Raw genomic sequence first — 23,988 nt, 5'->3', positions numbered from 1 at the left:
CACAACCCAAATGACACAGCTCACCAGTGATGTTCTCAGTATCTGGGGAACGAGGCCCTCTGTCTAATTTCCTCCTATCATTTAGCAGCTGGACAATTGGGGGCCGTTTTTAAAAGCTTTTATGCTTCAGGCAGTATTTTTTTTCTTAAACAGAGTTGTTGTGAGGCTCTAATTATGAAAAACCCTGAACACAATAGGTACTCAGTAAATATTATTATTATTTAAAAAACTACGAAATATGATACTTATTTTTAGGACTCAACATTAAAAAAAAAATCAACCTCCTCATGGCTTACAGTGCTCTTCTTTGAGTTTAGAATGTACTGTCTCTCTGTGATCTGTAGGAATCCCCACAGTGGCTGTCTACAGATGCTTTAGAGAGACCAGAATACAGCTTGGTGGTGTGCTCCATATCAGTACAATTTCCAAAGCCAGGATCAACCTTTCATCTCCACATTTCAATTCCCAGAGTGCCTCACAATGCCTGTCACCTGGCCTTGCTTATTCAACTGCCTGCCTTTTGAAACACTGGAGGATTTGGGTTGCTCCTATTTGAAATAAGACCCTTTGGATCACTTTTCCAAGCTGCATGCATATTAAGGGCCACCAATGGGTTAGTATTATCTATTCTAGAAAAGATGGAGGGCATTTCATAATGATAGAAAACAAGGACAACTTAAGTAGGTGTAAAAGATCCGTAAATAAAATAGTTGGCACCTGAGGAATCAATTTCTTTCTCTATGTAGAATGGTTTTTACCTAATGGACTCATATACCCACCAGAATTCCAGCCTGAAGTGTTTGCTCTTTCAAAAAGATGAGGTCCATCCCCCCGTCAATGTGTTTCCGCCTCCCTCTCCGCCTTCTCATGGCAGCATCATCTCTCCTGAGGCTTCCATTGACGATCTGTCCAGTTACTGGGTGGATTAGGCCAGCTTGCAGAATTCCAGACAAGTCCATACCTAGGGCTCCTTGAAGTGAACCGATAGCCCCAATCTTAGGGGTGCTGGTGCTCACTGGGAAAGGGGATGTGGCTCCTGGGGACCCCTCTGATGAGCAGGAGAGGTCTATAGCTGACTCCCCATGCCAGCCATTGAGGACAATGGGGGGGCGCCCATGGGTGGCAGAGTATTGTTCTAGGCTCCGAGCTTTGGCATCCCTTTCCACCTCAAACTCATAGGGACGTCTGTGCTTTTGTTCATCTTTTGTGAATACTGGGGCTAAGAAGCTCTCCTGTGAACACACATGGCAAAAAGTTTGAATGTAACTTCTGTGGCCAAACACCAGCTCCTTCTCCAGGCCTCATTTCCTCAGACCCTATATTATTTCCAGTTATCTTCTCTGTGACCTCAAGGCTCCTCAAATATTAGTGCTTAACCACCAGACGGCTTATTAAATCTGGAGTCTACTTTGGTGGAGCTACACTTTTAACAGGCTTCAGATATACTTGTAGTTGAAAGATTTAACCCAGAGATTCTCAGCCTCAGATGAGCGTCAGAATCATTTGTGAAGTTAAAACGAAAGCAACTCAATATCCAAGCTGCACCAGACCAAGTAAATCAGAGCCAGCAGTTTTTCAAGGTCCATGGCCGAGTCTAATGTGCAGTCAAGTCAGACCCCGTGTGCTAACAACCCCTAAATCACTCGCCTTCCCTCCAGACACAATTCTTTCTGTCCTGACTTCACCATGGTATCTGTTGCTGCTGCGCTCTGTCCTAGACGGGAAGGCACCTGTCCTCCCTTCAAGTCATCGTTGCCAAATCTGTTCTGTTTTCTTTCTCTAACCTGTAGCCTAGAACTCTTTCTTTGCAGCACCCTTACTTGGCATGCTGCTCTTCTTTCTCTGCTTCCCCTAACAACCTGCAGGCTTTAATTTAGGTATAAAGCCCTGCTTTTACTTTTCTTTCTTTCTTTCTTTCTTTCTTTCTTTCTTTCTTTCTTTCTTTCTTTCTTTCTTTCTTTCTTTCTTTCTTTCTCTCTCTCTCTCTCTCTCTCTCTCTCTCTCTCTCTCTCTCTCTCTCTCTCTCTCTTCCTTTCTTTCTCCCCCCCCCTCTCCTCTCTCTCCCCTCCCTCCCTCCCCCCCCCCCCTCTCACACACACACACACACACCAAAACTCTGAACAGCTCTCCACGGTCTACAGAATGAGGTCCTGAGTTCCAATTAACACAAACTACCTGACTAAAAAGCCAAACCAAAACCCCTAAATACTTGTTGAGTAAATGACTCAATGGAAAGTGGGATGTGGCTACCATTCTTTGGTAGTCCACACCAGCTGTGATCTCACCTTCTGGATCTGGGCTGCCAATGCTGCACCATTGTTGAAGCCATGTTCGGCTGCTTCTGGCTCTGAGAGGCTGTTTCGGGAGCCTGCAGTGCTGGTTAAAATTGGAGTGGGCAGTGCACCTGAGGGCTCATACTGTTGGCTGGAGGGCCACTTCCCCTTTAACACCACATGGCAAATATTATCTAGGCGGTTAATTATCACACGATCCTGGGGAAAAAAATAGCAGCTCTGAGGAATAAGTTTCAAGTTACCCAAGTCTGCAAAGTCCCTGAGAGCAGGGCCAAGTTTTTCACAAGGAACTGATGAGAAACGAGTGTTCAGACACACTCACTACATAAGCTATAAATGTCATGGTCTGGACAATAAAGAATATATCTGAGGTGCTGTGACTGAGGACAACTTGACATTTTCCTCTTACGGTTTAATTAGTGTAGAGAATATCTTTTTCTCAGTGCATCATCTTCAATGTTCAAAAGTACATAGCTCAGCCTGTCTGCTGGAAGTATTTTATAAGGTTTAATGCAAAGGAATCAAAGCTGGGAATCCCTGAGTGGAGGATGAGAGGTCTGAGAGATACCTTTGGCCACTCTGAGAAGGAATAGAGGGTTTTCTCCTGCAGCAGCTGAGCAATGGTGGGAGCCCGGACTTCCTGTGCCTCTTCCCCAAGGTCTCCTGCAATGCCTGACGGTGAACTCTTACTGTCTTCCTCAGAGTACTTCCCTGGGTAGTCTGGAAAGATAGGTTAAAAAACAAACAAACGGACAAACAACTAGATATTTGGGAAATGCTAGTGATGTGAGGGTCTGGTCTTTTGAACTCGTCCTATTTTTAATTAGTTCATTCAGTGCTAATTTAGTTTAAATTAACTATATATTGTCATGTCTTCTATTTCCAGGAGACCTAAATTAGTTAAATCATAGAGGCAAATCTTGCTTAGGGCCACTGAGTCATGTTGTCATCGAAGATGATCTAAACAACCCCTGCTGGTTTAGAGGACAAGATGACACTAAACACTGTAATATTTTGACAATTGAAAGGACAGTCTATAAGGTATGAAATGTGATAGACCAAGAGGATGACATCATGAACTTCCCAAAAAAAGGTAAGAGTCATGATTCATTAAAAAAAGCAAATGAGCCAGGAGCTTTACTATTAGTTTAAGTAAAGGGCAAAGATTTTTGTTATGGTTTTGAGACAGGGTCTCACTATGTAGCCCAGGTTGGCTCTGAACTCAAAAAGATCTGCCTGCCTCTGTCTCCCCAGTGTTTGGATTAAAAGTGTATGTCATCATGCCCAGCAAGGTCAAAGTTAATTGTAAGTGTGGTCTGGAATCTCAAAGACCTACTAGTTAGTAATGACAGAGAATGAGCAGAGGGCAGTGAAATGTCCAAGATGGAAACTTGGACTTCTTTTCTTGTAAACTGACAAGGAATGTGTAAATTTTACTTCTGACAGTGAAAAGAACCCCCCAGGGAGCTGCAGCAGCTCTTTCCTATGAGCAGTATGCTAGGACTGGCAGGACTTAAAAATAAACAAGATAGCCTGGGCCAGAACCCTCAGTGTTCTCGCTGCCTCACAGGGGAGATAGGAAACCACTAACTATAAAGGAACAGCCACAGACTGGCAGTGCTGTACAGGGAGCAACCATACAGAATGTGGTGGCTCACATGAGTAATCCCAATATTTCAGAGGCTGAGCAGGAAGACTGGGACTTTGAGGTCAGCCTGGGCTATACAATGAGACCCTAACCCAAGACTAAAACATCCAAAGAGAAGAAAACATGATATGATGATGGGTAACTAACAGCGGGAAAGGCTTATCCTAAGTAGGTTAATACACAGGGAATAGCTGTGCAGGTGAGGAAGGAGGAGGGGGAAGGGAAGAGCATGCTAGGTAACCAAGACAGCCAGGAGTAGGGATAAACATGAAGCCGGAGGCAGGAACCATAGGTTATTCTGAGTCCTACAAATTGTTGATACAAAACTGGATTTTGCTCTGGAGTCCATGGAAGTAGTACTGAGAGGTTTGAAGCAAGGGGAAGACCCTAGAGGTGCACCAGTACTCTATTGCTCTTTCAGGACTGTGGGATTTCTAGTTTCCAGAGTGGCTAACTCCCCTGCATGACCTCTCCCACATCTCTGTGGGCAGTGCCCTTCAGGGTTTGCACTGATACCAGTACTTATCCAATTATCACAAAGCTAACAGCCTCACTGCCCCTGCAGAAAGGAAGGCTGTCCCTGTTCTCTAACTCACATTTACCTGGTGCTCATCTGTCTGAATTTTCAGTACCTCATCTTTTTGGTTATTTATCATAACAGGGTCCAAAAAATGATGCAAGTCTTCTAATTTGAAACATAGCATGATCTTTGTTGGCCTGCGTGAAAAGGAAGCCTGGGGCGTGGTCACAGACAGGTCCTCCTGGCCTAATTTGGCCACAAGTCCATCAAGTCATTTTCAGTTCAGTTTTAAAGTCCTTTTGTAGCTACTATGTACATTTTAACTTGGGTTCAGTACCATTAGTTACTAATCACAATCAATGATAAAAACAAGGTGGGAGTTTAAGAAAAACAAACAAACAAACAAACAAATAAAAAACTAGCTACATGGATTGGGGAGATGGCTCAGTGGGCAAACTACGGTGCAAAGTTACTATGCAAGCATGAGGACCTGAGTATGGATCCCCAGACCCCACATGAAAGCTGGGCATGGTGGCCTAACCCCAGTGGCTTATGGGGATCTAACTGAAAGGTGAGCTACAGATTCAGGGAGAGACCCTATCCCACAAAAATAAAGTGGAGAGCAATCAACTCTGGCCTCCAAACATGAATGCATGGGAGAGTGCACCCACATACACACCTGCTTCGGGCACATATATGTAATACACATACACCAAACACACATACACAAATAAAAATTAAAAAACAAGAAGAAGCTACACAACCCAAGATGGTCAGGCTTTCTTCTTCCCCTTTAATAGAGGTCATGCATGTCTCACTCCTGGAGTACCACACTCAGACAATGGCAATAATAAATGACCTACTTCACTCACCCTCTGATGCCCTCTTGAACCTAAGGAAGTAAGTAAAAACCACTGCTGCTGTTCATCAGAGTCCCTTATCACTGTATGTATGTTCCCACAAAGCATAAAGAATTTCAGAGTCACCCAGAATTTTTAACATTTTCAAATTCCTTTTTGAGACAGGGTCTCACTGTATAGCCTGGCTGGTTCTGAACTCAAGAGATCCACCTGCCTCTGTTTCCTGAGAGCTGGGATTTAAGGTGTATGTCACCATATCAGGCTTGAAACTCCTTCTAACTTGAGTCCCCATTTAAGATTTCCCTATTTAAAAAGATCAAACCTGTTTTCAGTTGTTTATAACTGTTATCTTTATTCGTGTTCAGTTCTAAAAGAAACCTAACACAAATGCCCTGACATAAAGCACAGGGTTTTGACGATGACACGAACAACTGCTTTCTATGCTCACCTCAACAAAGGCCAACTTGACTTGTATTTTTGGAGTTCCTGCAAATTAATGGCACCTGTATTAGTTGCAGGTCTCTGAGGTCCCAAAGCTGCTCTACTTTAGCTAGCTCAATACATCTAGTGCAGGAACAAAGCATTTCCCTGGGTGCCAGTTTGCATCTTCTGCATACAAACACAGTCCCTGCTGGGTCACACGGTTGATGCAGTAGAGGCACTATGACTGTACAGAATCACCTCCAGTTCTCTGGGGTGACCAAGCTGAACTGCTCTGCTGAATTTCCAGATCAAGACCTTGTACCTCTTGGGTTTACCCACATGGTGAGGGTGGATAGGTCCATTTTAGGAGTTAAAACTAGTGACCATGGCTCCCCCCAGAACCCCTCTGCCCATCCCATGAGTATATGGTTCTGCATACTATACCTTGACTGTGGCAGGTTCCATCTTTCTCATAATCATCTTTATTCTCAAAATCCATGTCTTCTGGTTTGGGCTCACTTCCCTCAGGAATATACATGGAGAAACTCTTGCCCCCCTCTGCACTTTCTTTCCATGGTTCTTTTAAAAGCTCATGCTTCAGTTTAAATGGCTCTGTTGGAATAATAGCTGGCTCACCTTCCACTGCAGTATTATTGGCTTTGCTTCTGTACAGGTCTGGCTGATAAGCCTTGGGTTTCTCTACTTCAGACTCCTCACTTCCCAGGCCATGTGCCCACCTTTCCATGTGTTTGCAGTGACACTGGCTGGCTGAGGGTGGAAAGGCCCTCTGTGGTCCAGGAGTCTGGCTTACCACCTCCAGGCTGCCTTTCTTAACTTCATCCTGGTGGAAGCAGAGGTTCTTTCCCCTTGGGATGTTTGTGCTGGGCTTGGTGGAGTGCAAGCCCTCTGGCTTTTCTGAGGTGCTTGCTACTCTGGCTAAGGTTTCATCTTCATTCTCCTCCTCTTCCTCATCACTCTGGTTCTGACTCAAAATCAACTTACTTTCTAAACTCCTGTTTTCTAATAAATCAATTAATTGCTGATCTGATGAGAGTTTTCTTCTGGAGTCACAGACGCTAAGGCTGCATAGGTCTACAAACCCACTTTCATGTCCGGTGTCAAAGGTAGGGGAAGCTAAGCATTTGGCCTCTAGATGGCCCCTGCCTTCAGGTCTCCGTCCTGTCTCACTGTAGCAGGGCTCCCCTTCTTTTGAGATAGATATCAGCAAATGTTTTCCATTCTTAATGTTCATTTTAGCTACTCCTGCTTCTAAGCTGCTCATGAGAGAGGAGCTCGAAGTGCTTTCTGCCTCAATGTCAGCAGGCTGGCAGCTCTCATCTCTGCTGGCTGAGATGGTGGCAGTATCTTTCCTGGACTGTGTGTTGGTACTTGGGGTTTCCTGAAAAGAGCGTGGCTCTCGGCTGAGTCCTGTCTTATCATACATTATGTTCTCCAAGGACTCAGGCAGCAAGCTTTCATCATGGTCGATAGAAATGACCTCTTGAACTTTGGAAATAAAATTTTCACATGTTATGTCAGATAAACTGCCCTCGGGCAGACAGAGGTGATCATCTCTGCTTTCTAATTTCACCAGATTCTCTGGCTCACTTTCCAGAGACTCTGAAGTCCTACTCATTTGGGTATAAGTAAGAGATTCATATAGTTTAGAATTGGTCTGGTAAAGGCAACAGAGACTTCCAGGTGTCTGCGTGTCAGTTCTTTTGTGTTGGGCATAGTTTCTATAGGCATCTAGGAAGGATAGCTGGGGGTCATTCATGATATAATAGTCAGTGCGGTTGAGCCCATGTTTGGCAGTGCCGATGAGCAGGTCTCGATCATGTTTCCCACACTCCCACCAGACTGGGAGGTAGAGGCTAGGCCTGCAAAGCTGGAGGCGCTCATGCAGCTGCGGACATCTGAGCACCTGCTCACGGACTTTCCTTAATAGTTCAATGCGGTACAGAGTTTTTGCTGCCCGCTCCTCAGTGATGGGTTCAACATAGACGCTGGCATCAGGGAGACCTGGAGAGAAAGATACACAGAACTTAATACATAAGGCTGCTAAAAATACTCCCTGCACCCTCAGTACAGTGGCTTTAGATGTAAGCGCCTACTAAACAGGAAGCTGAAAGACAAATGGGCACAGAATAAAAGGAGAAGAAAACATCAGTCCTGCAGACAAACAACAGTTCCCACTTAAGAAGCCAATGCTATGTGCTCTCACTAAGCTCGCAATGTGTTCTCCAGTTCTCAAAACAAAACAAAACAAAACAAAACCCTGATCATTTCTGTTTTAAGGACAATGAAACAGGCTCAGAAAAGCCATTCTGCTTAAGGTAGCAAAGCAGAATTCAAATCCATGTGTCATCAATATGACTCCAAGATCTAAATTAGCTCCTTGACTTGAATGAGCAACTTTAAACCAAGCCATACTTGGGCCAGAGGCTCAGTGCTTGCTTCTGCTTTCCTAACAGTGGCAACATGGTCCAGACATCCAAGACTGAGGGGAGGCTGGAGGGAAGCTGTGTTAAACTTCAACCAGGTGGAAACATCAGAAGGGTTGCCTATTGAATCAGATGTTTAAATGACAGCCATTTATTTTACTTGAGCCAATATACAAAAAATACTTAGAGTTCCTAATGTCTCATTTAAAGATAGTACGAAGTGCAGAACAGAGCTTGATTTATTTTTTAAAAAGATTTATTTATTTTATGAATGTATGTAAGTATGTGCACACATGCACACTTAGTGCCGTCAGGTCTGAAGAAGATGTCAGACCTTCTGCAACTGGAGCTACAGACAGTTGAGAGCTACTACACGGGTGCTGGGAACTGAACTCAGGTCCTCTGCAAAAGTAAGTGCTCTTCATCGTTGAGCCATCATTCCAGCCCCTAGATCTTGATCTAAAAAATCAAACTTTTATTTTGGAAAGCATAGTTAAGGTAAATCTCTTAGTATTTCAGTGAGGTTTTAATTGAATCTCAACTGTCACAAAAGTTACACCTTTTGGGATTCGGAGATATGAATTAGAAGCCCAGAGACCTCTGACCACCTACTCATCTTTATTTGAATTCTTCAGATAGACTCCAGTTTTGTAATTCTGCAATTTGAACCCTACCATGTTCTCTTCACAGTGACAAGAGTTTTCTCACCATCATCTTTCCACGTGGGAAGACGACACACATTCCGGCACATGGCTACAAAACTATAAAAATAGTGCTCCAGGCTCTCATCTGACTTCTTGTCCAATCGGGAAATGATGCGGAACTGTGTCCAGTCAAAGGCTTTCTTTTCTTGGTCATACACAACGCCAAAGGAAGATACTGTTCTATAGAAGTCAGCTTGCTCTCTTCTAGTCCACCTGAGAATTAATCAGAGGAAAAGTGAACTGTTTTTTCTACCTTTACAAACAGGGTCTTGCATTCAAGATCTGCCTGCTTCCTCTTTCTGAGTGCTAGGATTACAGGTCGGTATGACAATGCTTGGCTTATCCTTTTATTAAGAAAGCCAACAATTACTTAAGAACACACTATCTACCTTTAAGTCAAGTTGAGTAGAGAGCCTTACATCCTACTCCCAAAGAGGGAACTGCTTTCAAATCTTTAGCTCACTTTTTTGGTATTGATCTCTCTATATCAAAATCAAGTATGTCTTGCTATCTCTTGGCCATCAACTTTAGGAATTTTCTAGTTAAATTTTCACTTGTAGGAGATAAAGACTAAACATATTAATGTACTGTATTTTGTCTTTTACCCTTTTGCCCATGACAACACAGAACACAGACTCTTGGCTCTTTTTGCCCCACCACTAAGGAGACTGGAGCTGAGAAGGAGAGTACTCGGACTCCCTGTTTCCCTTAGCTTTTTCCTACTATTATATGGGCAGGTGGCCTATGTCAATCATTGTCTCTGGGACACAAAGGTCCTCAACAGGATTCTGACAGTGACTCAGAGGGCAGTTAAATTCCTGTCACCACTCTTTATGATAGGTTCTTGGGTATGGTGCTCTAGCCTAGCTGGGAACAGAGGTCAGGATGAGAGATCAGTGAAGAATGAGAAAAAGGAAGGGTCTCTGCAGCTGTGCCAGACAGATTTCCAAATTTCATGACCTCAGAGGGAGTACAGAGAAGTAATTGAATTTGCTATCTTTTAATCTGCTGGGTGCTGCACCAGAAGAAAAACAATATAAAACTGAGAAATGCAGCTCTGCTGTGTTCATTCCTAGCCTGTACTGACCTATGGCAGCCTTTTTAGCTTAATTCTCATGTGTAAAGTAACTCCAAGTAATAAACACGTTCTTTCTGGCTTTGTATTTTATATATATTTATTGATCTCACAATCTTGATAAAGACAAGATTATAGGAAGACAGCTTCAACAAATCTTTTGTTGTTATGAAAATCAGGGAATTTAAAATGGTTTGACTATATCAGTATAATGTTTTAAAGCCATGTTCTCAAGAATTGGGGTCTGATTTCGGGAAGAATATCAAGTTAGAAAGTTTTATAATTAGGCATTGTGCACAGAGGGTCTTAGGTCTATTAGCTTCCCCACTCACCATTGGAGGTTGTGGTTCAGAAATTCTGAAGACAGTCTAACTGTCACATGGGAACTAACCCACGTACCTTCAGCTATGGGCCTTTCCCCTGTCACCAATCAGTTTAACATGCTTTCTCGCCTTGGCTATTACCTTTTTTGGGCTTCCTTGTGGATGAGGTCCATTTCTGAAGTTCTCCTGAACACGTCCTCCTGAACCCAGTATCCTTGATTACCTGGGCCTAGGATTTCAGGTCGGCAGAGCTCCTTGCGATTGCAGCGCTGGTAGATAGTGACCAGACGGCGGAGTCGAGCAGTGAGAGCAGATGAAACTGGCCAGGGTGATTTGTCTAGGTTGGAGCCATCCTGGGCTTCAAACATCAGTGAGGATATTAGTATTTACAAATGCAAATACAACAAGAGGGGCTGTGTTCGTTTAAATACAAAGACAATGGGCTTTAGTGACTTTAAAGCAGCTGCTTTAACATTAGCCAGGAGTGAGGCTCGTGGGAAACGCAGCAGTTTTGCTTTAGAGACAGCTTTACAGTGTGGTCAGTGCTGTTCTCGCTCAAATACATACCCCTTTCTGAATGGCAGAGTTGCTCTACAGAAAGGAAAGAGCAAAAAATCTGTTGTCTTCTTCACACAGAGTCATGGCTTCTTTGTAGCTGACCCTTCCAACTACCAAAGCCCCATTCAAGTTGGAACTCAGATACAGAACACCCACATCAATGAAATTGTTCCTTCTTCACTACCCAGATTCCATCCTAAAAACATCACTTGTTTAACTTTTGCATTTTGATGTCAAGTAGAGGAAGTCACGAGACATGTGTCACTCTAGGGAAGCTTGATACAGGTCAACTTACTTGGAAGTCTCCTTAAAGATAACATTGACTTCATAGAAACTCCACAGTAACTATAAACTGAGACCTTACTTTTCTTTGCCTGCAGGACACAGTCTCACCTGCCTGGCTGTCATCCTTCTTTTCACCAAAAATGCCATCACTTCCATCACTGGGGCTCGCCTAGGGATAAATGAAGCCATTGCATCAGCAAAACTGCAGCCCAGAAGAAACTACCTGAGAAAGGCTCTGCTGCGAGAACTATGCATGCACAGGGGAGCCTACGGACATTGTAAGACCCAGACAGGGCCTCCCAAACACAGCTTACTGCAGCAGTTTGTCTGAAGTGCCCTCCCCCAGTGCTTCTTCCCACAGAGAATCAGGTTAAGGGATAGCAAACTCAATTATGCTTTATAAGCACCATTTCTGTTTTAACTGTAAATATAAATATCAGCTTTACCACCATCACTTACAATTTAATGCTGCCATCTCACAAAGAACATGCCTGTATTTCTGTTATCACTGTGAAAAACTGTCAGGCGAACTAACATCCATTATGGAAATGGACACTATTTTTAGAAAACGTGTTACACTCCAGACATGGGCCATAGCAGTGTAATAGCCCAGGAACTTAAGATGAAGATCTGAAGCGCCAGGCCAATCCGGAGTAAGAACAGAGGCACCAATGTGTCAGGTTGGTGCGTTTATGAAGCTGCACAGACAGACTGTTTCACTAGCTCTGTCCTGTCTCAGGGGTGGGTGAAACGTCACGAGCTTCTTCACAGATGATGAGTTGGGACTGGGAAAGGAGATGCCACTTTTGAAAATGCAGAAACATTACTCTCTAACCACCATCTTTTGACCCAAACAATGACACAGAATGAGCTCAGGAGTCAAGGCTATCATGTGACAACGGGGGAAAAGAGAACAAGAGTCAGCAGACCACAGCCTGCACTCATTTTTGTGCAGCCCAAGTTAAGAATGTTTTTAAAGAGGGTATGAAACAGTAGGAAGAGTGTGACAGTGAGGGAAGTGGCTTCTGGTCTGGGATGTTCACTATCCGGTGTTTATTGAAAGCACTTGCTGCCTCCTGGACAGAGGACAGGTGCTTTGACACAGTGAAAGTGGATACACATACAGCTTCCAATAATTAAAACTCAAAACATTCTTTTAGGGCCCTGAAACAATGTATGGATCCGAAAGAGAAAACTCTTGAGAAAACAAAGAGGAATAAGTCCATTTCCTGAATACATATTTCTCCTGTATAGAACAGTGGTAACAAAACCCTTTATATGGCTTGTCTGGTTATCCAAACTATCTTCAGAGATAGAACTATTACTATCTGTGGGAAACAGGCCCAGGAGGCTCAAGTGAGTCGCTCAGGGTCTCAGGCTAACACACTGGTTTCAAACACAGGTAGACTGATTTGAGGATCAAGCTATCTAAGAATAGGCACCAAAAGAGTTGCAGATAAAATCTGTTTTGGAGAGTGAAAAGACACTTAGAACTGGGGAGCACTAGCTAAGCTCCCTTCTAGGGTCCAGAATTGTTTCCTGCCATTTAACACGGAGTAAAAACCTAAGGGTGATCTAAGGTGCCATTCTGAAATGGCATCTAACTGTGCCACCCCATATTACTCTTTAGGCAGGTGAGCAAAACAAAAACCTCCCTACCTCATCTTGTATATTTCCAGGCCAGAAAAAAACCTTTCTAGATAATGCCCAGAAATTCTGTGAGGTACTTTGAATGCTGATATTTATAGGTACAGACACTGGCAGGAGAAAAATATTCTACAGCTTATAAAACGTGGGTGGTAAGCACCAGAGGGACAGAGTTCCTTAACAAGGTATCATGGCAGCCAATGAGGGCATGCCCAAAAGGATCCCAGTGTGGTGTGAGGTAAGCACACAGCTTTCTCCTCCAGTCTGCCCAGCAGTTCTTGCTGGTAAAGTCAGTAAACACGAATAATCCCCGAGCAAACGCTCAAGCAGTCAAGCTTTTGACATTAACAAGTGCCTTTTTCTGTAGCCTGTCTTCTCTTGTACAGCATTTCTCCTTAGTGAATGACAGGACAAGGCCAAGCAGCCACTGAATTTGAGTTTGATGCACTGGAAGCCAACAAGCCTCAATACATGGAAGACAGTACAGCTGAACTCACAGCCCAACACAGAACACCGGTTTCTGCTTACCTGGGGAAAACATGTGCATCTTAGAAATATGAGTTGATTTCAGGGAAGGGGCTCCAGAGTGCTAACAACAGGGGACAGACAGAACACAATTTCTCCATCCTGAGAACAAAAGCCCTCTCTGTTCTTCGGCTTTGGGCAAGTTGCATCCTTGTCTCCTAAGTGCTTTTCTTCTTTTGTATAATGGAGAAAGTAATGCTTAGCTTTTACAGGGTGGTGGGGAGTATAAATGAGTACAAGGATGTGATGTGTTTAACTACCTGCTGGCATGAAGCCAATGCCTAGCAGTTGGTAGCTGGGAGAAAGAGTACTAACAAACAGTCTGACCACCAGGCCACCACTTAGCATTTCTATCTTTTACCTGAAGTGCTCTTATGGAGACTCCAGAGTACAACCAACAGCAGTAACAGCACCACTGAGGTCTACTCAATCTAGGGAAACTGCCACAGACTGTAGTCAGCACTGTATAAGCATTTTCTTTATTGTAACAACTAATTTAAACAGGAGAGAGTATGGCGTGGGGGAGCTGTGAACATTATCCAATTGCAAATAGTCATCAATGGTGCTCAGAGGTGACTACTGAGGAGCTTTAATTGCTGTAAAGTCATGGTGTGGACGAATATACACTGTGATCCTCCAAAGCACTACCAATAACTGAAAGTACACAACTACATCCATGATACTTCCTAAGGAATTGGAGATGTTTCCTTACTCAAAACTAGAAGGCCTAGTCTCCTCTGCTTATGGCTGTCCCTCCAGGCCTGGCTGCCTCCCAGATTTTGTCTTGGCAAGGCTGAGGTGACTGCAACCCAGCCTTGGTGGGATCTGTAAACATCGGGGATTTCTTCTATTTCTTTCTTACCAAACCCCAGTGTCAACAGAACAGTTAGCCAAACAACGAGTATCTTTTAACTGTCAGTAACTACGCTAGGCTCCAGGTAATAGTGAGAAGACAGAAACTGTATGCCCTGGAGCTCTGCCTGGTGGGTGTGAGGGACAAATAAGCAGTGGTTATGCAGAACATTAACCAGGTGCTGCTGGTAGAGGTCCAAGAGGTGAGACTTGAGCTAGACACTGAAGGGTATACAGGAGTCTGCAGAAGACAAGGCTTCTTTATATACAGGCAGTAAAAGGTCTGAAGACAGAGTCAGCAAGGCCCCACTGGGGTTTTCATTTTGCAAGAAAATCAAGCATCCTACTTTTGCATAAACTTGGTGCAAAAAGGAGATGTTGAAATTAATGTCATAAAGTTCAAGTGTTCTGTTATAGAGACGGCAGGATTTAGAAAGAGGTGAGCAGGTGGGGACACTGCTCTTGTGTCCTTTGGCTGTGGACTTGTGCAGCTGACTGAGACTATGTGAGCTCTAACCCCCTACAATGGGGATAAGAATGATGCCTAACTGAAAGGGAGACATATTAGTAAGTAAGAACAAAATTTATACACAAATAATACTGAGTTCAGAGTACCTTCAACTCCTTAACCACAAGAAATAGGTTCTTGTTTAGTTCCTAAAGTTTTCTCACAACAGGATTTGACCATTTAAGGCATAAAATTTTCTTACAAGTATTTTTTTTTTGGGGGGGGCTTCTCCCTGACCTCCCACTGGCTGCCCCTTCATCCTATTATAGACTTCCTACTTTGTGAAGTATAGGAGACCCAGCCCAGATACTTGCAGTTGGAACTGCAACAGGGCAAAAACACTGCAGACCTGTCACAAGGTACTGTGCTAACAAAAGCTGTGTAACAAATGTTTTTACCAACATAGCATACAGGGTTGATAAAGCCTATTGAAAATTCTGGGCCTGAGACCATTCCAAACCCAAATACACTTAAAACTGTGTGTGTAGGTTCATGGAACCTGGCTGCTGTAACCTTGCTGCTGGTTAGGTGTTTACTGATCACAAGTACCACAGACATTAAAACAGAGAGGACAGGAAGAGCACACCATATGACTCCCATAGTCCCTCCTACCCTTGCAAATCTCTGAATGTCACATTTTGAGAGAACAACTAGGGTATGCTCTTGAGTTGTCACAGTAGCAAGGAGCTGGAGAAGATCTTTGATAAGAAATACAAAGGAACTAGGGTCTGGACACAACAGTTCTGCTGTGCCCATGAACTCAAAGCAGCTGTGGTTGCCTGAAAAGGATCAAGCCAGTCAGCGCTAACAGAGTGGGGAGGTGCTCATGCCCTACCCTGAGGAGCAACGACAGATGATGGGTGGGTGGGAGGCAGTTTCTTTTAAAGGTGTGGTCTCCGGAAGGTTGATCATGCTCTAATGAGTGGCCTCACCCAGGAGTATATGCTCAGCACAAACTGGACTCATGGGTTATTTAAAAAAAAAAAAAAAAAAGGACCTGAAGTTGGGAAAAGGTGGAAAGGCAGAAAGTAGATCTGGGAGGTATTAGGGGGAAGAATGGGGAAACTGAATTTGATCAAAATACATTGTATATAATTCCCAAAGAATTAAAAAAATACTATATTAAAAATAATTTCCCCTGAAAAGAGACTTAAGATTAACAGAGTAGCCAATGTCAAGAATTCAAAATCTCATCAGAGAGGAAACAAAGTTTTCTGGTCTGTGTGGGACAGAAAGAAACTAAATGGAATCCACAGAATCAAGTGGGAAGGACACACTGGTTCAGTGTGAGGCAATATCACCCAACAAGGAAGTGGATCTCCTTCCACAGCAGCTGGCACAGGCAGCGATCCGGCTCACTGAAAGACTGCTCGGCTGTGTACCAGGGCTCTCATCAGTGTGGAGATTCTGTCATTCTTTTAGATGGCTCCCTTTATTCTCACGTGTGCTAAACTGTCCTTGTCAACTGTCTTTTACATGACACCCTGGGCTTCTTAACTGCCTACCAGAAAGAAATGAATGCCCAGCCAGTATATTCAGGCAGAAGGTACAGGGTGAGAAGGAAGGAGGAGATGCCTCAGATGCTGGCCCTTCCCTTCTCTTCCCTGTGTAATGTAGGCATGTGCACCGGAAGTAAAGTCACATCTGTTTAGAATCTGTCCACCTCACAATCTCTGAGAAGCCACTGCTGGTTCTACCTGCTTTTGATTATATTGTACCGCTAAGGTTCTGAGGATCTGAAAGATGAAGAAATAAAATAACCACTAATTATGCAAATGAAGAGACAGGTAGTTTCAGGACTTAGCGGCACTGTAGTAGAAGGTAAGTTACTTCTCATGCCTGTGCCCCAATCTCTCCCTTCAGTGCCCTCCCTCCATCTGACAGCTATTCTGTGAACACAAGTGGACACTGTACAGAGCTAGGCCAGGCTGCAGTTGGTCAGTAGCTGTCTCCTATGAATTGCTGCTGAGAGGAAGTGCTCAATGTGCGCATCTACAATACTTTCCCTTTTCCCAATTATGAAAATTCTCAACTACTAGCTATTACAATTTGGCAGCCATTAACTCAGAGGCCAGAATTTTTTCTCAGCTGTTAAAATTCTGCAATGTGCTTCCTTTACACTGCTGAGGTAGGGAAGAAGTACTTCAGACTGAGGGAAGTTCTGTATTAGATATTACTTTCCTTTCTTTGGTACTCAAATGGTTTCTGTGGGCTAACACATTCTAAATCTCAGACAAATAATTACTGGGGAAGTTAGGAACTGGAACACAGAGCTAGGTTTTTGACTGTCTAGAGCAGAGCCTCAGCTCCCTTCAGTTCAACAGTGTAAGGCACCATCCTGACTCACTTTAGGTCAGTGTCTCAAGCCTTGAAAAGTTTATTTCCCATTTGGGAAAGTGGTGTTATTACTATGAGCAGAGGAATAAAAAAGCTGATAGAAGATGTGTGCAAATGATAAAGAATAGAACAGAAATAACTATAACTGTGTATCAGGAGAGCGGCAACGCTGGCAGTGGAATCACCTGAAGACAGTGCCTTGAAAACTTCTGCTATCAGAGTCCACGGCATTCAACTAGACATATTTGCTCTATTGCTCAGAGAGTTTGCTCAGATGGTGCTGGGGCCCAGAAGACGTTTCAGCCTGTTTATATGAAGTTCCAGAAACTCATTTAGAATGTAACAAAGCCTTCTGCTCCTGGGGCATGCACATGAACCTATTCACCACTCCAAGCACACTGAAACTCCTGAACACTCTGTAAAACAAACAGAAAACTGAAAGGTGAAAAGAAGAAAGCAGAGTAAAATAGGAACATGGTGCTCAGTTCCCTGGGTTTCCTTTATAAATCCTAGATCTGGTAAAGAAGTAAACTATCTAAAAGTGATGTAGGGTGTAGATAAAAAAACAAAAAAAAAAAACCAACAAAATTTGCTATTTCTAGCAAAGGAACAAGAAAAAAGCAAGCTCGGAGCACAGAAATGTCAGGACAATAACTGTTAGATCTATGCCAACAGAAAAAAAACTGACTCACCTTATCTATGCCAGCAAAGGCTATGTGAAGGAAGGGCCTAGACATCTACCTTCTTCAGGTGCTAATGGGTCACTCCATTTGCTTGGTGGGATGGTGCCAGAAAAAGCCAAGATGCTAAGGTTTCATCCCTAATATGCAGCAATGAGGTCTCTCACCCTTATCCATGGTATTAACAAGGACCAATGGGAAAACCTCCATTTTTGTGAAGTGATATCAAGGACACTCTCTGCCTACAGTATCAATGGGGGCAGGCCCAGAATATGGAGGTCAGCTTCCATCTCAGAGAAACTAGGTGACCTTTAATTCCTGCTTCTTTGCCAATGATGTGTCAGAGGAAGTCAGCTACAACAAAGTTTAAATAAGATCTACAGTCTCCCCATGTAATACCCTAAAATACTCAGAATTCGCTTAAAATATGTACACCAAACATCAGGAAGATCTCAAACTTAGAGAAAAAGAAAATAAATGTCAGTATCAAGTCATCAGTGGTTTACATATCTGACATAAGAATTAAAAAAACATGAACAAACAATTCTAAACATATATATGAAGCCAAGTTTTATCAGAGAAACAAAGAAAAGAAGGACCAAAGGGCAATTTTAAATCTGAAAAGTACATCAAATGAGAGAAAAAAATCACCCAGAAACAAACAAACAAACAACCCTCAACAGCAGACTACAAGAAGAAAGAGACAATCAGTAAAACTAAAGATAGAATAAGCTCATGTGAGCAAAAAAATAGATTACAACAGTCAGGTCTCTGAGACCATAACCAATACTCATTTCACTTATGTCTTGAAAAGGGAGAATTAGGGAAAGCAGAAATACACTTGAAGAAAAACACTCTCAACTTAGCAAAAGACTATCTTATAGATTCAAGAAAGCAAGCAAACTCTAAACATGATAAAGTCAAAGAAACCCTGCCCAAACCATGTAGTTAAATTTCTGAAAAACTAAAAAAATAAAGGGAGAAAAGGCGTGTTGTAGTAGGACAGGCCCATAGGGTTGAGGAAACTGGCTTAAACCAGTTGCCAAGGCGTGTATGTAACATACTTCCTAATGAGTCAACCTGGGGTCTGCTTGAGGGCTTAGCAACAGGCAATGTCAAGAGTTCCTGATTGTGCCTAGCCAATGAGGGATGACCACACAATGCCACCAGATCGGGACACAGCATGGGTGCTGGGAAGAGGGTATATAAGGCCCTCCCAGGTATTGAATAAACCAGTTTGCTGTTTGCCTTCACCTGACTCCGAGTGTCTAGTGTCTGTGTCATTGACACTGTGCCTTCTCACCCCCTCCCCCGAGGGAGCCCTTTAGGACCTAGCAACTATGTGTGAAACAAAAGATACTTTATCTAGAAGAAAAAAACAAGCAAATTGCCCGATTTCTCATGAAAAGCAAGACGATCATACAAAAGAGGCACAGCATTTTTAGAGCTGAAGGAAAAGAGCCAGTAATACAGAATCTTAGATAAAGAAAAAAGAGGACTAAAGTCTGACCCTAAAGAACGACTAGAGGGATTTCTCTAAACAGAAAACAGAAGGAACATTCTAAAGCCAGGTAGAAAGAATGCTGAAATACAGAATGGCAGTAACGCTTCTACTTCAGTGTTGGACGTGGCCTTAACAGCGCGCAGAAGAAATATAAAAGACAATGTAAGTAGGAAAGGGTGGGCTCCTGGGGCCCATAGGTTGGAGAGAACCGACTCCTACAAGCTGTCCTCTGACCCTTTATGAGCACCCTAACCCAATTATAATAAATAAGAAAGGGTAAAGGGACAAAAAGAGATCTTTATACTTCATTTGAGTTGGGAAAACATGTTACTGCTGACTGTGATGCTACCTATGTAACAAAATACCAATAAGGCTACAAAATCAACATGTAGTTTTAGGCTACATATGGATGTTTCAGCGAAAATGGCCTGTATCTCGGACAGTGTGCAAATAAAATTGTATTACTTAGCAACAACTTTGTCATGTGTAATGCTTTGTGCTATGTGTACTCATTCAATGACACATTTCTCACAACACATCCCTGTTATTAAATGTTGCTTCTTTAAAGATAAGTTAAAAAAATGGGATAATAAAAAATGTTCAAGCAGTGGTGGCACATGCCTTTAATCCCAGCACTCGGGAGGCAGAGCCAGGTGGATCTCTGAGTTTGAGGCCAGCCTGGGATACAGAGTGAGTTCCAGGACAGGCACCAAAGCTACACAGAGAAACCTTGTCTCGAAAAACAAAACAAATCAAACAAAAAGAGGCAAAAAAAAAATGTTCAAGAGGAAGGCAACAACAACAACAAAACAATAAAAAAAGACAAAACAAGTAATAATAGGCCCAAGATATATGTATAATCACACTAGATAGAAATGGTACAAATACATCAACTAAAATAGAAACACTGAGAAACAGTACATTAAAAACATTTAACATTAACAAAAGGTTATCCATAGGACACTCATTTCAAGTATAAGGGCAAGTTGGAAGTAAAATAGTGGTAACTTTATATCAACTTTAATCAAACATTGGCCAAAATATTTATATTAATTTGTGTATTTATTTATGTTAATTTATTTAGGTATTTATGTTAATATCAGATGATATACACCTAGGGACAAATAAAATTATGCAAGTCAAAGAGCAACACTACACAATAAACAAAGCCAAGTCACCAAGAACATATATTGCTAAGTATCCATGTACCAAACAACAGAACTGCAGTGTGCGGGCAGCAAAGTGGTAGGGAAACTGTGAAAGGCCATGGGTTTAATTCTAAGCACTACAGAAAACAAAACTAACAAAACCAAACCAAAAGAAATAAAAGAAGAGCAAAATGTGCAACAAAACTGACAAACCTGAAAGGAGAAATACATAAATCCACACCATTTTTTTTTTTTTAAATTTTGGGTGGGGGTGTTTGAGGCAGGGTTTCTCTGTGTAACAGCCCTAGAAGAACTGATGAAAAAACTAAATAGCAAATTAACAAATACATAGAAGACCTTTTGAACACATATATTTCATCAGAATAACATAGGTTCTTTTCAAGTGCCCATGGAACATATACTAAGATAAATCCTACCTTTATAAATTTAAAATAATTAAAAAAACACGATTTCCTCTTGGATCAGAGTGGAATCAAATTAGAAATGAATAAGCAAAAAAGTAACGCTCTTCCAGAAGACTCAGGGTTCAGGTTCCAGCACCCACAGAGTGGCTCACAACTATCTGCAACTTTAGTTTCAAGGGATCTGATGCCCTCTTTTGGCCTGTGTGGGCTCCAGGCATGCATGTATTACACATAAATACATGTATAATATAAATATATACACACAACATAAACATGAATAAGTAAATCTTAAAAAAAATTAAAAAAGAACTGGTAATGATTCAAGACAATTTCTATTGGGAAACAGAAGAAAGAAGGGAGGAAAACCCATTTCATAAAGCTTATGTGTATCTAGTCTTCCAACGGACTAGACAAAGATCATCCATAAATGTTCCATGGGCGCTGTGTGAAAAGTTCTTACTAAAACACTGTTAAGGGACTGGAGAGACGGGTCAATGGTTAAAGCATGTGCACAAGCGTGAAGAAACAGTGTGTAAGTGGCTGCCTATAATTCCAGCCTCAAAAGAGGGGATCCCTAGAGCAAAATGGTTAGTGAGACTAGCCAGATTGGTGAGGTCTGACTTTGACTGAAGAGACCCTGAGTATGGGAGAAGAGCAATTAAGAATAATTCTGGCTGGATGGTGGTAGCTTACTCCTTTAATCCTAGCATTCAGGAGGTACAGGCAGGCAGATCTCTTAAGTTTGAGGCCAGCCTGGACTACAGAGTGAGTTCCAGGACAGCCAGGATTACACAGAGAAACCTTGTCTCAAAAAACCAAGAGAATGATTCTGGACATCAACCTCAGGGCTCCACATACATACACACCCCTCCACACATGAAAAACATACACACATGCACACACACAATGTAAAAAAGAAAAAAATTATCAAATAGAATTCAGTAATACATAAAAGAATTACATACTGTGATCAGAGCTCATGCTAGTGCTGTAAGGTTGATTCATTATTTGTCAACTAATCATGGTAATTCCCCTTATTGATAGGCCAAATAAGAAAAACAACAACAACAACAACAACAACAACAAAAAACTCCACCAAACATTTTTATCTATCAGTAAAAATAGCATATGATAAAATTAAACATCATTTATGATAAAAACTCAGGAATCAGGATTATGGAAATACCCTTCATTTTTGATAAAGAGATCTATACAATAATCTACAATCAGCGTAGTTATTTTTTTAAAATTAGAATTAAAAATATTTACTTATGCCAGATGGTGGTGGTGCACGCCTTTAATCTCAGCACTTGGGAGCAGAGGCAGGAGGATCTCTGAGTTCGAGACCAGCTGGGCCTACAAAGAGACTTTTGGGACAGCCAGGGCTACACAGTGAAACCCTGTTTCAACACACACACACACACACACACACAGAGAGAGACACACACACAGACATACACACAGACACACACACAAAAGTAATTTGATAGAAGGAAAGAGTATTTCAAACACTTCTGGAGCAATGGGATGTGAACAGGTTAAAGAAGAATCTTGACCTAATTCTCATCATTGAAATTAGAATTAACTGAAAATGGATTACAGACTTTTATGTAAAACTATAAAATGTGGGGGAGGGAAGGCGAAGAAGACTTTCTAGGCTGTCTGGTAGCAAGAGCTCTTAGACCTGGTACCATAAACACAACTCACAAAAACAAAAGTGAAAACTGATTTCTTCAAATTAAAATTTCTTGCCATGTTAAAAATAACATAGAAAAAATAAAATGACAAAATACCAGATGAGAGAAAATATCTACAAACCACCTGTCTGATAAAAGACAAGTATCTGGAATTTATCACCAACTCTAAAACAGAGCAATGAAAGTGGAACACAAGCAAAGGACATGAAAGAACATTTTACTGAACAAAGCACCAAGACGTAGTTAGCATCACTAGCCATTAGGGAAATGCACAAGGGCATTATTACTACACAAGTATCAGAATGGATCCATAAAACAACAACAACATCAGCTGTAGGATGTAAAAAGCAGGTCACTTATTTACTGCCAGTAGGGGCAAAAAAACGGTACAGCTATTCTGAAAAAAACGTGGCAGCTTCTTAAACCAACAAATGTACATTCTATAAACAATGTCATATCCATGTTATAGAATAACATTCAGCAACCACCCCTGCCCCCAACCAAAAACAAAAAAAGACTTAACTATGGTTGGAAAAGACAATAAACTAGATAAGTTTTCAGATTATAACAAATGATATAAGAGCTAACTGTCAAAGGTTCATACTACATGATTCCATTTATAGACCCTCCTTAAAATGACGGTTATGAAAATGATCAATAATGGTTGCCAGGGACTGAAATGTGGTGGAAGGGGAAGACAAATAATTATGAGATGGTGACAAGACTTTTGAAGTGACAGAAATGCTCTGTACCTTGGATCTATCAATGTCACCACCCTGAATATTAAAATAAACATGGTCTTACAAGATATTACTATGGGGATACTGGATACAGGGCACACAGGGTTTCTCTGTACTGTATTTTACAACTATATATTAAATTTGCAGCTATCTGAAAAACATTTTAGAATACAATACAGATGCAGTCAAGTCTGTGTGGCTGGGATTTCTGTAATCCAGCCCTGGGGGGATACAAGGCAGTGCAGCAGTGCAATCCAACTCCCCAGACCATGAGGTACTCCTCTCTTTCAGCATGAAAGAGCATGCAGCACCAGGACAGCAAATCTGACTCACCGTTTGCTTCTGGAGACCATCTAACTTGTCCTCAGCACTGTCTTCTTTGTCTATGTTGCCTCTAAATAAAAGTAATTATATACCACTTAGGAGTTACGTTACTATCAGGATGCTTGTAAGAAAGCCCTCCAAATCACTGCTAAAGGGAAGGTTAGTAGATATTCTCATAGGCACTCTTTCTTTTCAGAGAACCTTAGAGACACTAAGAACAAGTAAGAAACAACTACCACCAAAGAATGTTATCATGTAGGTGAGCAAGGACTTCCATTCAAATGAGGGTGAAGCCTTGTGACCTACCAGGCACACTCTGAGGCTGACTGTTCAACAATGATACTATCACTGAAAAAGTAATTACAGCCCATCAAGAACTGTCTGTACATACATCTCTGAGAAAGAGAAGACTCTAGTCCAGACCAACAGTTATGCCAATAGAGTGCCCACCCCTAAGCACAGTGGGG

The 23,988-nt window shown here is 42.1% G+C and overlaps 1 protein-coding gene across 3 annotated transcripts in view; it reads right to left on the bottom strand.

Annotated features, from left to right (window-relative positions):
- Nucleotides 1-23,988, bottom strand: part of Chd6 (chromodomain helicase DNA binding protein 6) — a 186,617-nt gene that overhangs the window by 12,735 nt on the left and 149,894 nt on the right. For 2 of the 3 annotated variants that reach the window (XM_006971044.4, XM_042276720.2), the window contains 8 exons: nucleotides 23,531-23,591; nucleotides 11,243-11,303; nucleotides 10,433-10,649; nucleotides 8,898-9,106; nucleotides 6,190-7,767; nucleotides 2,863-3,014; nucleotides 2,286-2,492; nucleotides 780-1,232 (listed from right to left, as the gene is read on the bottom strand). In XM_006971044.4, coding sequence (XP_006971106.3) covers nucleotides 780-1,232; nucleotides 2,286-2,492; nucleotides 2,863-3,014; nucleotides 6,190-7,767; nucleotides 8,898-9,106; nucleotides 10,433-10,649; nucleotides 11,243-11,303; nucleotides 23,531-23,591 — 2,938 coding nt within the window. The remainder of the gene's footprint in view (nucleotides 1-779; nucleotides 1,233-2,285; nucleotides 2,493-2,862; nucleotides 3,015-6,189; nucleotides 7,768-8,897; nucleotides 9,107-10,432; nucleotides 10,650-11,242; nucleotides 11,304-23,530; nucleotides 23,592-23,988) is intronic. The other variant, XM_076571225.1, reaches the window with a different exon arrangement.

The sequence above is a fragment of the Peromyscus maniculatus genome, chromosome 4 (assembly GCF_049852395.1).
Source record: "Peromyscus maniculatus bairdii isolate BWxNUB_F1_BW_parent chromosome 4, HU_Pman_BW_mat_3.1, whole genome shotgun sequence".
Taxonomy (NCBI): Eukaryota; Metazoa; Chordata; class Mammalia; order Rodentia; family Cricetidae; genus Peromyscus; species Peromyscus maniculatus.
The sequence above is the reverse complement of the archived record's forward strand: the minus strand, read 5'-3'. Positions and strand labels throughout refer to the sequence as shown.